General features: G+C 40.0%; 1 protein-coding gene across 1 annotated transcript; it reads right to left on the reverse strand.

Moving 5' to 3' along the window:
• Nucleotides 1-7405: 7405 nt before the first annotated feature.
• Nucleotides 7406-10854, reverse strand: lgals2a (lectin, galactoside-binding, soluble, 2a). The gene is made up of 4 exons (XM_086077283.1): nt 10700-10854; nt 9212-9291; nt 8910-9081; nt 7406-8174 (listed from the first exon to the last, which is right to left on the reverse strand). The coding sequence occupies exons 1-4, from the start codon at nt 10703-10705 to the stop codon at nt 8028-8030; spliced, it is 405 nt and encodes a 134-aa protein (XP_085933409.1). The 5' UTR covers nt 10706-10854; the 3' UTR covers nt 7406-8027.
• Nucleotides 10855-13644: the final 2790 nt, after the last annotated feature.

Here is a 13644-nt window from a genome sequence, read left to right on the forward strand (position 1 = left end):
ATGTCCCACCAGCAGGAGGCCCCGGGGACGACCCAGAACACGCTCGAGTGACAATGTTTCTCGACTGGGCTGGGAACGCCATGTTTTGCCGCTGGAAGAGTCGGACGAAGTGGCTGGGGAAAGGGAAGTCTGGGCTTCCTTGCTAAAGCTGCTGCACCCGTGACCCGACTCCGGATAAGTGATGGATAATGGATGATTATAAGCTATTGTAACATTATGTACAGTTTTAACATATACACTGCATTTAATTATATATATATATATATATATATATATATATATATATATATATATATATATATATATATATATATATGTTGAAGGCATGTTTATTTATTAATCTATACTTTTTTCTTCTTCCTTTTTGTCCTTTTAAAACGGCAAAATAAAAACTTTTTTTTAAAGAAGGCTGTAAACATATGAGCAAAAAATAATCGAATATTTGATTTTAATGTTATTAATATTTAATTTAGTTTGCCACTAGAAGGATCCATTAGTTAGTAAAAGTAGCACTATTGTACCACACTTTGAGAATCACTGGTACAATATATGAACATGTTATGACCTCTATTTGGACAGTCCCCTTTACCTTATTTGGCCGTTCCATAAAACTATGTTTCCTAATCGTGTTTCAAATGTAACCAGTTGTCTACGTGAGGTTCACGTTAATGTTAATATTCATATTATTGTCACGTTTTGGCTTCAAATGTCCTCTAATTCACTCAATAGGCCTTTCAGAGTCGTATATGTCCTCTGAACGACCTCTTTATTTTGCCGCAACATCATTCATATCTGCAACTTTTACACCCACACGTGCTGATTTGACTCCAGTCGTGTCTGCCCAATCCCTAAGTGTGTCAGCGTCATCTCTTTCTGATGAGTGTCCTACACTGAAGGAGTCAGACCTACTTAGTTTGAGACCAATCTTGAGGTTTTACTGCAAGATCTGTGTTATAAAGGGATGAAGAATTCTTGATATCAAGTAAGCACGCGGCAACTTCCACATTGTGTTCATTAGGAATACCCATTCCTTGGTGAACAATGTACATGGAAAAGGGTGAGTTAGCACGGATTGGAGATCAATTAAACATGACCACTTGACTCCACATGCCAAGTCAGTTGCCACTAAGAGCCCCCAGGCTTTATGCATATATGTTGGCCCCAGTCAATCTTCACATATATTGTCAGCAAATGTGGCACTTTCCTAGTCAGTGTGGAGAAGGGCGAAGGAATGAAAATTGTATGTTTTGCCATTGTGAGGTTATGACTAATTCACGGCATCATGTGCAAAAATACCCCCACTTGCCTGCTTGAGGTGAAGTGCGTTATTCATAAGTTGTGAATAATTGAAGTTTAGGGAGCACAGCTGGAAAAAGAAAAGAAGAGGGCTTTGCTGACTGTGTGCTTTGTCTTGCTTGGCACTTAGGAAGAATACAATGCTTGGGTCAGGCAATTAGCTGGCACAACACACGAGAAAGGCAAAGTTAGGTTACTTGCATATTTTAATGATGACAATTAAGCGACTATATTATTAACAAATGATATCTCGCTGCCTTTTCTTTGGAAGCATTGGTGTGCGTTCTCGTCGGGAAGTGTCAAGGGCAAATTTCAGTTTAACAAAGGTGAAAATGGATTTGGACATTTTCATTTGTCTTCAATAAGATCTACAAATGAAATGTTGGATATTGAGGGAGGGAACATATTAAACATCTTAAAAGTCTTTCAAGATGTTACCTGCTGATATGCACGCCAGATAACCGAAGAGACTGTCAAGCAGGAAATACATTAATGTAGTATTAATAGTAGTTTTATTTTTGCTGAATTGGAAGTATAGCCACTTATCTCTTCTGCGGAATTATTTTTTCCACAATGTAGGTGACAGTCTCGATCAGCCATCCAGTATTTCCATTTATGTTTGGAGTACCTGTTTTCTTCAGACTTCTAAACTTCGTCTAAAGTTAACATCCGATTCCTCTTGCTTCATTTCTCACTTCCAGCTACGCAGCACCATGTGGCCTTCAGTGCATTCCATTATTTCTTTGCTTTTCTTGTTTACCCTTGGGTGTCACCTTTTATCTCTTCCCCACTTTGTTTTCCTTGGTTAGACTTCCTTTCACCCCCCCCCCCCTCCCCACAACCCCCCGGTTACCAGCTTGTCAGCAGCACCAAGATGCACTAATAAAGTATATACATTGTGTTTTACAATCAGACTTAAACTATATTCCTAATTTTTAATTTTTACCCATGCCTGAAAAAGCCATGCGTGGAGAGTCTCTGTCGCAGAATTGCACATGTGCCGTAGTGGCAATCATTGATAACAGCCTCTCAAATGACCACACAGAGTAGCCAAAAGCGATCCGTTTCGTCTTTGACAATTAATTTGCACCAGTGTTTGTGGTCCCACAAATATAGTACACCCTATATTGGAAACCTCAAAACATTGAACACCAGAAGTTATCGTTTTTCCAGGGGTCCGAGTTGCCGACTGTATTTTTTTTGCACGATTTTCCATTTTAGTTGTTTTTGGCCACATCGATCGATGTTCAGTGGGTTAAAGCATCCTCGAACTGTATACGGTATGCAAAATGATGAATGATTAGATTGAACTTTCTTGATGCATGCAGAACAGACACAAACACACGCACATATAGGCATACAGAGAATTACATTTCCCTGAAACTTGAACTCTGGCCTCTCTGTGTTACCATGAAACATTCAGCGTCCCGGTTGAATAGACGTGTTCAGCTTAGAGCGGATCCGCCGGCCTCCAGGTGAGTTTGACATCAGTCGCAATTGTGCAGGCCTCGTGGAGACATGCGAACAATGTGACAGTGTGAATGGCAAATGAGGATGTCGCTATCAGAGATGAGAATGGTTGAGAAAGGAGAAGAGCAACAGGTTCAAGGAAAGTCCTTCAGTCGTTTTAAAATATACATGAATTCATTTTGCGGCTTTTGAGGTTGAGTCCTTGTCCCCTGGTACACCTGCGCGATTGTGGTTGTCGTTTCTAGGTGTGTAAAACTGAACTGCCTAATGAACCGCGGTAAAAAAAAAATATATGGATATACGCTAAGTAACTAGAAAAATAATACTAACAAAAATGATCATCATCATTTTGTCCTCTCTAAAGGCAGACATTTTTGTAAAGTCCAAGTCCTGTTTTTTTTTTGTTGTTTTTTTAATGTCGCACCCTCCTGAAAGTACAAGCTCAACACACATCCATCAACTTGACATTGAGGCAGCAAGTGAAGAATTTAAACCCATTTGACTCACTATCAAGTCTATTTGCCGAATGCCTCCACTCCTACCACACACACACACAAATTGTGCACATACATCTCTGACTATAGTCTCATTTCACAGTCTGGTCCTTTCTTACCTTGCCAGAAAAGCCCCCAAGGGGGATTTAGTAAATATAAAGCAAGTTTGTACTTCCCATTAGAGCCTAATTCTATTACGCAGTCGGCTTGTATCGATCCAAACATTGAGGTAGATGTGCAGGAAAAGTAGGAAGTGGAGTCGAGTTGAAAGCAGTGCGGTTTGTTTGAATAAAGTGGCTTTTATGGGTTGATGCAATTTTACAGTACTGTATTGCATTTTTTGGATAGTATTGGTGGCGGCAATGCGACGCACGGCATTAACACATGTCAACACGAGTTGTGTTTACATTGCGATGTGTTGACATTAAACATGCATGTGTGGGCTCACACATTAGCACAACACACTGATTCGCAATGGCGGTGTTCAGGGAGCCCCCGCATTCACATGTGCACAAATTGAACAGCGAGGTGAAATTGGAATAAGAAGTAGACTGGAGCCCGGGGGAGCAAGTGTGAATAAACTTGGCCATAAAAAAAAAACAAATTGGGAGATTATGAGGAACATTTCTTCAGAGACACGCTTAGATGAAGATAAAAAATGGTGGCGTGAGGTGACAGAGCAGATAAAGGAAGAGATGAGTTCAGGGTGGGTGTGAAAGGAGAGCTTGGTGATATGGGAGATCAGATCAGGCATCCACCTCACCCTCGCAAAAACGCGGACATACAAAGGCAACGCACACATCACAGCCACCTGTCACTGTGATTTGTCTTTCATTTGTGCAGAGGAGAACGCAGAGACAGATCCTGACTAAACATTCACTCAGTGAGCTGGAACAAGACTTCACTGCAATCGCATGGCGACAGAGGGAAGACAGATGACGAAGACAATTTCCCTTTTCTAGAAAAACAAAAAACAAAACACATGCATGCAAGCGGGCATGGAATATAACTTTGAAACGATCTTTAGCTGCTGTGTTTACGGTACAATGGACCCTCCTAAAATCCACCCATTTTTATCCACCACAGTGTGCAGCCAGGTTGTCACTTGCCGTCAACGGAAATTGACATCACACTTGACCAATCATGGGTCGCTTGTTTCCTGAGTTTGGTCAAGTGACATTCGCAAGCTGAGCCCTGAGCAACTGTGATGTCGTTTTCAGTTGATAGCAAGTGTCAAAATGGCCGCCCCCTGAAATGGTTAATAACGGGTGGATTTAGCTTAATTCATATTCCATATTAATCATAATATGTTTAGACCAGTGGGGGGCACATTGAAAATCTTGTAAAGGACATTTTGGGGTTGAATTCCTCTTTAAAATGAGCAGCCCTGAAGTTGTGGGATACTGTACAAAATAAGCCCCCAAACTCACACACACCGCTGAAGTTGTCGTAATGACGTCACACAAGGACTTGGTTCAACAAAAGTTTTATCACCAGCTATCATTTTAATTTCAACACGTCAATTGGCTAATTCACTTTTCTAGTAGCTACAGTAGCCTACTTAAGGCACTGAAGCGCTGTTCTCGAGCTGATGCTAGCTACCAGGCTAGCCATTATGACATGGCTAGATTTTGCCTGCAAATCCAGACTTACTCGTGGCTTTTGCCGGAGAGTTAGTCTGCTCAGTCGCATTTCTGAGGCGGGGCAAACTTGAGCTAACAGACAGTGGCATGACCCAAGGAGCGAAAAGCGGACGTGACGTCAGAAAAGGAGTAAAGTAAAAGATCCAACATGGCTACTAGCCAAAGAGAGACAATAGGGAATGACTTACGTTGTTGTTGCAGGAAAAACTTGAAGATTCATGGTGTCATGCGTCACTCTGTTTTGATATTCGAACAGCGTTAGCGAAGACGACGTCACGAAACTAGACGAATTTGATTGGCCGGCTGGTGCCGAATGGACTATATGCCACGGAGGAGGCGGGACTTCCGACTTCCGGGTTTTCACCCATCAACTTTGTTTCCGTTTCCGGTTTGCGACGTGTGGGCCGCGTCCCGGTACCTGCGCTTCCGCCTTTGTGCCCCTCGGTTGCGCGTTCCCGTCGACGGGTGCGAGGCTGCGAGTGTGTAGTGTCCGTCTCAGTGTCCGAAGCATTTCATATAGCCGAGACGCCCTCCCGCCGATGAGCGGGAGCGCGCGGTTCGGGGACACAGTGTTGGAACGTGGCCAACAGTGACCGTCACCATTTTCTTTTCAGAATTTTTTGCAGTTCAGGTCGGTAGTCAGTAGTGCCACCAGGAAGTACCCTTCTAAATGGATGTAATGGCAAAACTCATAAACAGTAAACACGTAGCCTATGTCGCTACTTACTCATGTTGTTTGTACCGCAGTCGTTTCCGCATAATAGGCTATCAAATTCAGATGTACGTGAAATTCGAGAATGTTTCCAACATTGCCAGCAACTGATGAATATGCAAATCTGTGTCATTAAGTTCACATACTAGAGCACAAAGTTCAGCTAAAGACAGACACTTAATATTTGAACGGGCTTGCTTGATTAAAAAGGTCACCTGTGCTGTTCAGCATACTTATACCTTCCACCGCACACACACTTACTGTGTCAGTTTGGGTCAATGACAGCAGACTGTGGAATCTGTCAGCACTCTGATGTCTGCTGGGAGGAATGAGGAACATTCATAAGAATAGATATTTTGTGTCAACAAATGCAAATGATAACCTTCCATATTTATTTCAGAGGCTCAAACAAACATGTCCACATCATTAACACCATTTTAAAAGATATTCATTTAAAACAATATTTAATGTCATCTGACTAAAAGGTGTTTTTATTACGTTGGTATGATATCATAATATACAAATAGAAAATATGAATTTCAAGCAGTAAATGTTATGTTAGCCTATGAGTGAAAGTCAGAACTAGTCAACTTTTGGGCATTTGATCCTAATTTACTAGCATTATGCCTCAGTCGAAATTTGGGTTCAAATGAAGTCAAAGTTGAGCAACATAATTACTGCGAAGGAGGCCGCTTTGTTGAACAGCAGTGGGAGAGGCAAGCCTCTGGCGTTCAAGCTTTCTGACTCTCAAATTGCCCTCACGCGGGCCCTTCCGTGACCGAGATTGCCTCCTTCTGGAAATCATAAAGTATGAGCCCGAGTTTAAGCTCTGAGCCTTTTGACCTTCATTCTTCTGCGATGATCATTTCTCTGACCAAGAGCACTGTCAGAAGCCAGCTTTACTCTTTCAGAGCACATCTGGATCGTCAAAATGACAAGATGGCAACTTTCAGTTGATGAACCCCCCATGTGTACATATTCACCTAATTCAATAATTCCACAAGTTAACACCATACTCACAGCCGCAAACCAACAGGTTACATTATGCATAATGTGTTAATATGGCACTAATCCAAAAGTAAGCCTGCAGGAGATGTACGTAGATGCGGCAGAGCAGTGAGCCCGAGGTGGGCCCACGCGCATCTCAATGTGTGGCTGATAGCTGTGCTGCAGAAATCTGGAGTCATGCGGGAGCTAAATATAGATTTTACGTAAGACGCGGTGATTCATTTTTAGTCCGCACGGTTCAAGTTTGCACACACCCATGAGGTGACACTGCACAGGTAAATGCTTTCAGAGAGTGTGTGCGTGTGTATGCTTTTGTCTTTCCGCATGCAGGACCATCCTTGACGTAGAAAAAAAACAAAACTCAAGGGCGTGTGTCAAAGTGCAACCCGGCTCTGTCTATTTCAGGACGTGGACAACAATCAGATTGGGTTGCCATGATGACCACGCATGGTCCCCCAGTGGATCCTGTTTATCGTGTTAGGACTTTCTATGTTCGACAGACACTACAAACAGAAGAATACATATTTCGCATGACAGTACATATTGTGATTCAGCTATAGTGTTGTGTTTGAATCCCATAGGATGCACATAATGAAACACACAGTAAGCGTACTGATCAGTGATGACACCAATAAGAAAAACTTTGTTTTAGAACTTGGTCTTTAGAAAATGGCCACATCCATCTGGGTATTATAGCTCAAAGCAAAGCAACCTGTTGACATGCAGAGCTGGTTGCTAACTGTCTCGCCTCTAAAAAAAACCTAAAAAAACCTTCAGTCTCATTGCCTTTTGTTACATCAGATTTAATTAAAAGAATACTTGCACGTCTCTCGCACACAGGCCAGCATTCAAAATCAGGTTTGTTGGAATGAATAGCGATCTATTCCAATCTGTGACCTTGCATTTGTGTTCACCTCAAAAGCCATATTATATTGAATGTCGTGTCAGCCATTACATATGAAAACAATTAGTTGAACTTCTGTGGCATTACATGTGGGAAGTAACAAGAAAAAAAAGATCATCAGCATCCAATTAGGATCAGATTAGTACCATGGTTGCAATTAGCTCGCTGTTCATTTTAAATTTGTATAACCCTCAGCAAAGCAAAGTGCTGTTATACATTCTTAGTACGATGGCGCCTTCTAGTGGCTAAATCAGTCAGTAACCACAATCACAAAAGTCCATGTAAATCCTGCTTTAATACTTATTCAATGCAAGCATTGGTACAAGCCTGGAATGTTTGGGAGGGTAAAAAAAAAAAAAGAAGATAATTTCACTTTATTTATAAAATGCTATTTTTTGTTAGGGCTATTTTTTTGGTGGTGGTAGGTGAGCAAATAAAAGGGGAGAACGAGCTCTGTGCAAGCACCAATTTGAAAGAATAATCCCACAGTCACCAGTGGTTTATTTAATCTCGACGCTGATGACACGAGCCTCTCCACCGACGCTGATGAAAGAGTACTTTTCTGCGCCCATGCGGTTGGGAAAATGGATTTCAGAGCCATCCGAAAGAGTGACCAGGAATTCCGTGGGAGTGAACACAATGATGACCTACAAAGGAAAAGGAGAATAATAGTATGAAAATCGGTAGGAATTTGTTGGATTCTTGATAGTAAGTTAATTGTATCAATCTATTGTAAAATGGTGGTTGGGATTTAGTGAATATGTAATCAGCTCAAGATTTAAAGGGCATTCAACCTCAGAAAATTAACTCATTCACTGCCATTGATGGCTATAGACGTCAAAAATTCATTTCAACTATTTCTATTAGTTTAAAAAAAAAAATCCACTTTTGCTAACAAGAGTATGAAAACCTAGGATTTTTTTTGTGTAAATTTAGAACAGATATAAAATTTGTGATTAATCGTTAGTTAACTCGTGAAGTAATGTGATTAATTACAATTTAAAAAATGCAATCGCCTGACGGGCCTAATAAAAAAAAGAAAAGTAAATAAGGGGCATTTAATCATAATTAATCGCATGATAATTTTATATCTGTTATCAACGTACAATTAAAAAAATCTAAGTTTAAATAAAATGAAAAAAAATGTGAAACTAATAGAAACAGTTCACATGAATTTTTGACGTCTACAGTCGTCAATGGTAGTGAATGAGTTAATGTAATCTACTGTAACACTTAGGCTAATCATTTGTAACCGCAATCATTATCTTTTTAAGTACAGGCTATTGTTTTCTCTTGTTAGATTTGCCACTTAAGTGGCCAGATATAATTCATTGGCCCTATAAAGATTATAGCAGAAAAAAGGAAAAAAGTGATGGTCTCACTTTGAACTCCTCCCCCTGGCGGAATGGGAAACCGCCCTCTCGGTGCTCTTCGCACCACTTGCCTTCCTGGTAAGAGTTGCAGATCACTGCGTTCTCGTCTCCGTGCGCGTTGAAACGTGGGTTGATGTGCATGGTGATGTCCTTCTCATTCGGGCCAATGTTTAGCGCAAAGCTGCAGCACAGACACAAGGAGCACGGAAATGATCACTGCAAAAATATCGAAATACCTCGTCATATTGTTTGCAAAGGATCCATAAATTCCTTTCCATCACTTCTTGAAGACATTTTAAATGACTACTCACTTAGTAGCATCAGGCAGAGCTTTTCCGACAATGGTCAAAGTCTGCCCTACTTTGAAGGACATATTCTTTATAACCATTCCCTGTGTGGAAAAAAGAAACACATATTGTTGAAAAGATCTCTAAAATATGATGATATAATGCTGTCCACTTCTCATTTGTAACTTTTGAAATGTTCCATTCAATTCCTACTTCAAAGCACCCTGAACAACTCCAACTCTCGGTGCTCTGCAGCACTTCCACGCCCATTTTCCTCTCGTCACCACATCTTGGCAGTGGATACAAACGTTGAGGAACTAATTATGATACAGTATATGGCGTAACAATTTCCTCAGAAATACTTCGGGGGTGGAAAAAAAAAGGCTGAGTGTAGCAGAAACGCTTCTGTGCACGTGGCAGTAATAATGGATGGAGTAAGACAGCTGCCTGAAGATTAGGACATTTCCTGTTGGCAATGTGTTACAATGGAGGGATTTTCATCTCTGTCATTGTTCATATTTGGAAAGTAATTCACAATCAGTATTATCAACCACTTGAAGATTGCATTTCACTGAACTTAAAAAAACAAACCAATCTGATCTAAGCAAAGGAGATTGAGTTGAATCCTGCCACATAGTGTATAAGAAGGACACGTTGAGGGGAAAATGAAAAACAAGCCAAGATAGGAAAAGCAGGCTTGGGGGAATAGTATGGCTGCAACATTCTTTCCATGTAAGAGTCCAACTGCTAAGTGGGCGTGCGTAACAAATGACGCTGGGCCCTATAGTCTGGATGGGGGGGATCCAATATATAAGATGTATCACAAATTTGCTCTTTACAATGACCAGAATGCCAAATTTGGATTAAAAGTACAGTACAGCACATTTTTCAAGTTGACCGTCCGAAATGACGCAATTCAATTTGATGTATCCTTAATAGAGAATCAGATCTTTACGGAGCAGGCGTCATGTCTGAAAACAACCCTTTGCCCATCTAGTATGACTGTAGTGTCGTGGAAGCCTGCTTTACAAAAGCAGACATTTAAAGAATGAACTCCATTTATGAGACCAAAGAGAAGTTTGAAAAAAGTGCCATCTGATTTTGGATGGCACTTGTTTATATTTATAGTGGTCAAACAAACAAGCACAGAGGTTGGAGAGAAATCCGATAATTACAGACGGAACGCAGCAAGTTTAAGTGCTGACCGAGAAGCAGCTGAGAATTCAGTCATTAGTTGGCAAACGTTCATGGGAGAGCTGCAGTGAATGCTTTAACCATAAAAGGCAACAGAAGACATTCACATCTCCAAAAAAGAAAAAAAAACAGTAGCTCACAAATATCCATGCATTACCCATAATTTAAGAATACTGCTGCTATTTTGTCATGTGCTTGTTAAACATGTCAATCATATGTCATGTGAAATTTAACAATGGGAGAAAAAAAACTTCATGTTCACCAGTTATAAAGCAGAAAGTAAAAGTACGAGTAGACGCTAATGAGACTTTTACTTACGGCCATTGTGATTTCAGATGTGGTCGATGGAGATGAGCAGCTGCAAAGTAAAAGTAGAGAGCGCAGGGCCTCGCCTCACTGACCTCAAGAGGTTTTATGCAGAGTGGGAGGTGGCTCCATTTTACTGACGGTCCAGGCAGCCAGAGCACTCCAAGCTTGGGATGACATTGACCAATGAGATCCCAGTAAGGCCAGAAGCCACTAATAACGCTTTTAACAAGCAACTGTTGACTGTAGGCAAGTGAGACCAATTACTGCTTGACATTACGTTATCACATTGTAACTCTATTGAGGCTTCAGGCTGAGGTGTCAGGATAGAAATGAATTTGTCACCAAGGAGACAACGAAATATTTAGCTCAGCTGAATGTGGCAATGCCCACCTCCTGTATATAGCCTGAAACGGAATCAGATGACAGTCAGCCCAGCTTGCAAGTGGGTTGCGACTCCAGTCTGACCCTGCTGCGTGACAAGCGAGATTAATGCATTTTGATCACAATGACTGGCATTGTTTTCTTGCTATCTGAGGACATACATGCCAAATGTACTTCTAAACTATTTTAGCCGGATAAGGCATTTATTTATTTTACCGTTATTAAGAAAAGACTTGTATGGATGCCATGTTGAAGATTTTCATTTTTAAGATTAGTAGTTAATACAAGGGTATACTATGCCTCGGCCCAAAGTCAGCTGGGATAGGCCCCAGCTCACCCACGACTGCTATAGAAAAAAGATGGATATCAAACATGCTATCTTACGGAAGCGTATTGCGTTCACTTGAAAAAAAATAAAAAAAGTCCTGTTTTTTTTACTAATTTTTTGGGGGAGCTTTGTTTTTTTGAGTATTTTTTTTTCCTGTTTAAAAAAAAATATATATTCCTGTTTTTCTGAGTAATTTTTCCCTGTTTTATAAAATAATAATTTTTCTGTTTTTCCTGAATAATTTTTTAAAGGGTTTTCCCTCAGAGATTACAGAACAAACGGTTCCGCTATTAACGAGTGCAACAAGTCACTTGGAGTTCAGAGGTAAAAAAAAAAAATATATATACAAATTACTCCAAAAACAGAACACCAGCTCTGTTTTTCTGAATATTTTTTTTCTGTTTTTCTGAGTAATTTTTCCTCCTGTTTTTCTGAATAATTTTTTTCTGTTCTTTTGAATATTTTTTTTGTTCTTTTGAATAACTTTTTTCTTTTTTCTTTTTAAATAATTATTTTCTCTGTTTTTCTGAGTAATTTTTCCTCCTGTTTTTCTGAATATTTTTTTTCTGTTCTTTTGAATATTTTTTTCTGTTCTTTTGAATATTTTTTTTCTTTTTAAAGAATTATTTTCTTTGTTTTTCTGAGTAATTTTTCCTCCTGTTTTTCTGAATATTTTTGACTGAAAAAAAAAATTAAGTAAAACAGCAAAACATATTCAGGAAAACAGAAAATAAAAATACTCAAAAAAACAAAGCTACCCCAAAAAATTACTCAGAAAAACTGGGGTTTTTTTTCCCAACTGAATGCAATACGCTTCCGTACTATCTAGATCAATCATGCCATCTGTTTTAACAGGATAGTTTTAAACAGCACTGACCTTTTCCTTGAACTGAGATGATATGTGTTTCTGCAGATCATCAGGAAGTGCAGTCAGGCGGTTTGGTGACAAAGGGACTCTTTGTAACAGAAGTTAACTGCACATTTACGGATATACTCTATATCGCATGAGTATAAGGTGCAAATTGAGTAGAGCACAATACAAACCTACCCTCAACATTTTTTCCCGCAAATACCTTAATTCTTATGTTAACACTCTACAGTGTCATGAAAAATTGCATTACTATCTTACAAAAGCATAACTACAAATAAATTCATTTATGCCAGCAACAATGGCCACCCATTTGGTAGAACCTTAATCACATTTCACCTAAACAACTTTCAAACATATCTTCACCCACTAAAACACATGTTGCACATGTATTGCATAATGGTAAGCACATGCAGCAAAAATGAAACTCAAGCAAAGCACAAGTGTCTCAACCACAGCAACTTGAAATTGATCACACTTGTCGTTCATGATGTGAAGAAAGCAATAGTTCAGTGAGTACTGGTTGTTGAAGTTCCACGATAGACACAATCAGAGAGACAGAGGCAGAAGAGGTGGATGAGGAGGAAGAGCGAGGGGAGTCAATGATCAACACTTACACACTTCAGATGAAATATGGGCAATTTTTGTAGACTGTGTTCTGAATCTTGTCCAGTTCAGTTTGACACTGCTTGTTTCAATAAATTACATTTTCCATTATCAACTACTTTTATTTTAAAAAATAGGCACTCCATCTACAAGTCCTACCAGTTTTTTTGTTTTGTTTTGCATAATGCATTTGAACAATAAAGATGTTCTACAGCTTTGCGATATGGTCATGGTGTTTATTTTTTCTATGTTGTGTGTAATAGCTGTTCAGTTGTTGTTTTTAACCGTCGGACTGTTTTCTAGTTTATAGTTTGGCTTTGCAGGAAGAGTCTAGGTTTTTGTGGTTGTAGTTTTATTGTTTTGGATTTGTTTTACAAGTTGTGGGGAAAAGAGAATATGACCACTCTATATGCACCTGTTGCCATTCATACATCAGACGAATGGTTGATAGATGGGATAGATGGATAGACCCCGGCAGTCATGCGTCACAATAGGCCAACACGAATTGTAATAGAGCAACTGATGGTTTTAAAGTGACTATGACGTCGATGACGACAATTTCCCGGTTAGCCCATGTGTTTATCAAACTGTAATGGACTTTGACTGGCAGGTTTGTCTACGTATGACGCCCGTAGTTGCACGCATATTGCTCACACAACATTCGGAACCATGAGAGGAGGCGGCTTCGGAACCATGCTCGTCCCCCCTCCCTGGTATTGGTTCTCTGCTCGCATATTCAAGAGAATCAGAGAGACTATTGGCGAGCATGCA

This window comes from Leptonotus elevatus, chromosome 1 (assembly GCF_054856555.1).
Source record: "Leptonotus elevatus isolate MCC_2025b chromosome 1, RoL_Lele_1.0, whole genome shotgun sequence".
NCBI classification, from domain to species: Eukaryota; Metazoa; Chordata; class Actinopteri; order Syngnathiformes; family Syngnathidae; genus Leptonotus; species Leptonotus elevatus.

Excerpts from the sequence above, each read along its gene's own strand:
- lgals2a (XM_086077283.1), bottom strand. Across the intron at positions 9,082-9,211 it reads GCTCTGCCTGATGCTACTAA|CTTTGCGCTAAACATTGGCC; the intron begins GTGAGTAGTCAT and ends TCTGTGCTGCAG. Across the intron at positions 8,175-8,909 it reads GCCAGGGGGAGGAGTTCAAA|GTCATCATTGTGTTCACTCC; the intron begins GTGAGACCATCA and ends TTTCCTTTGTAG.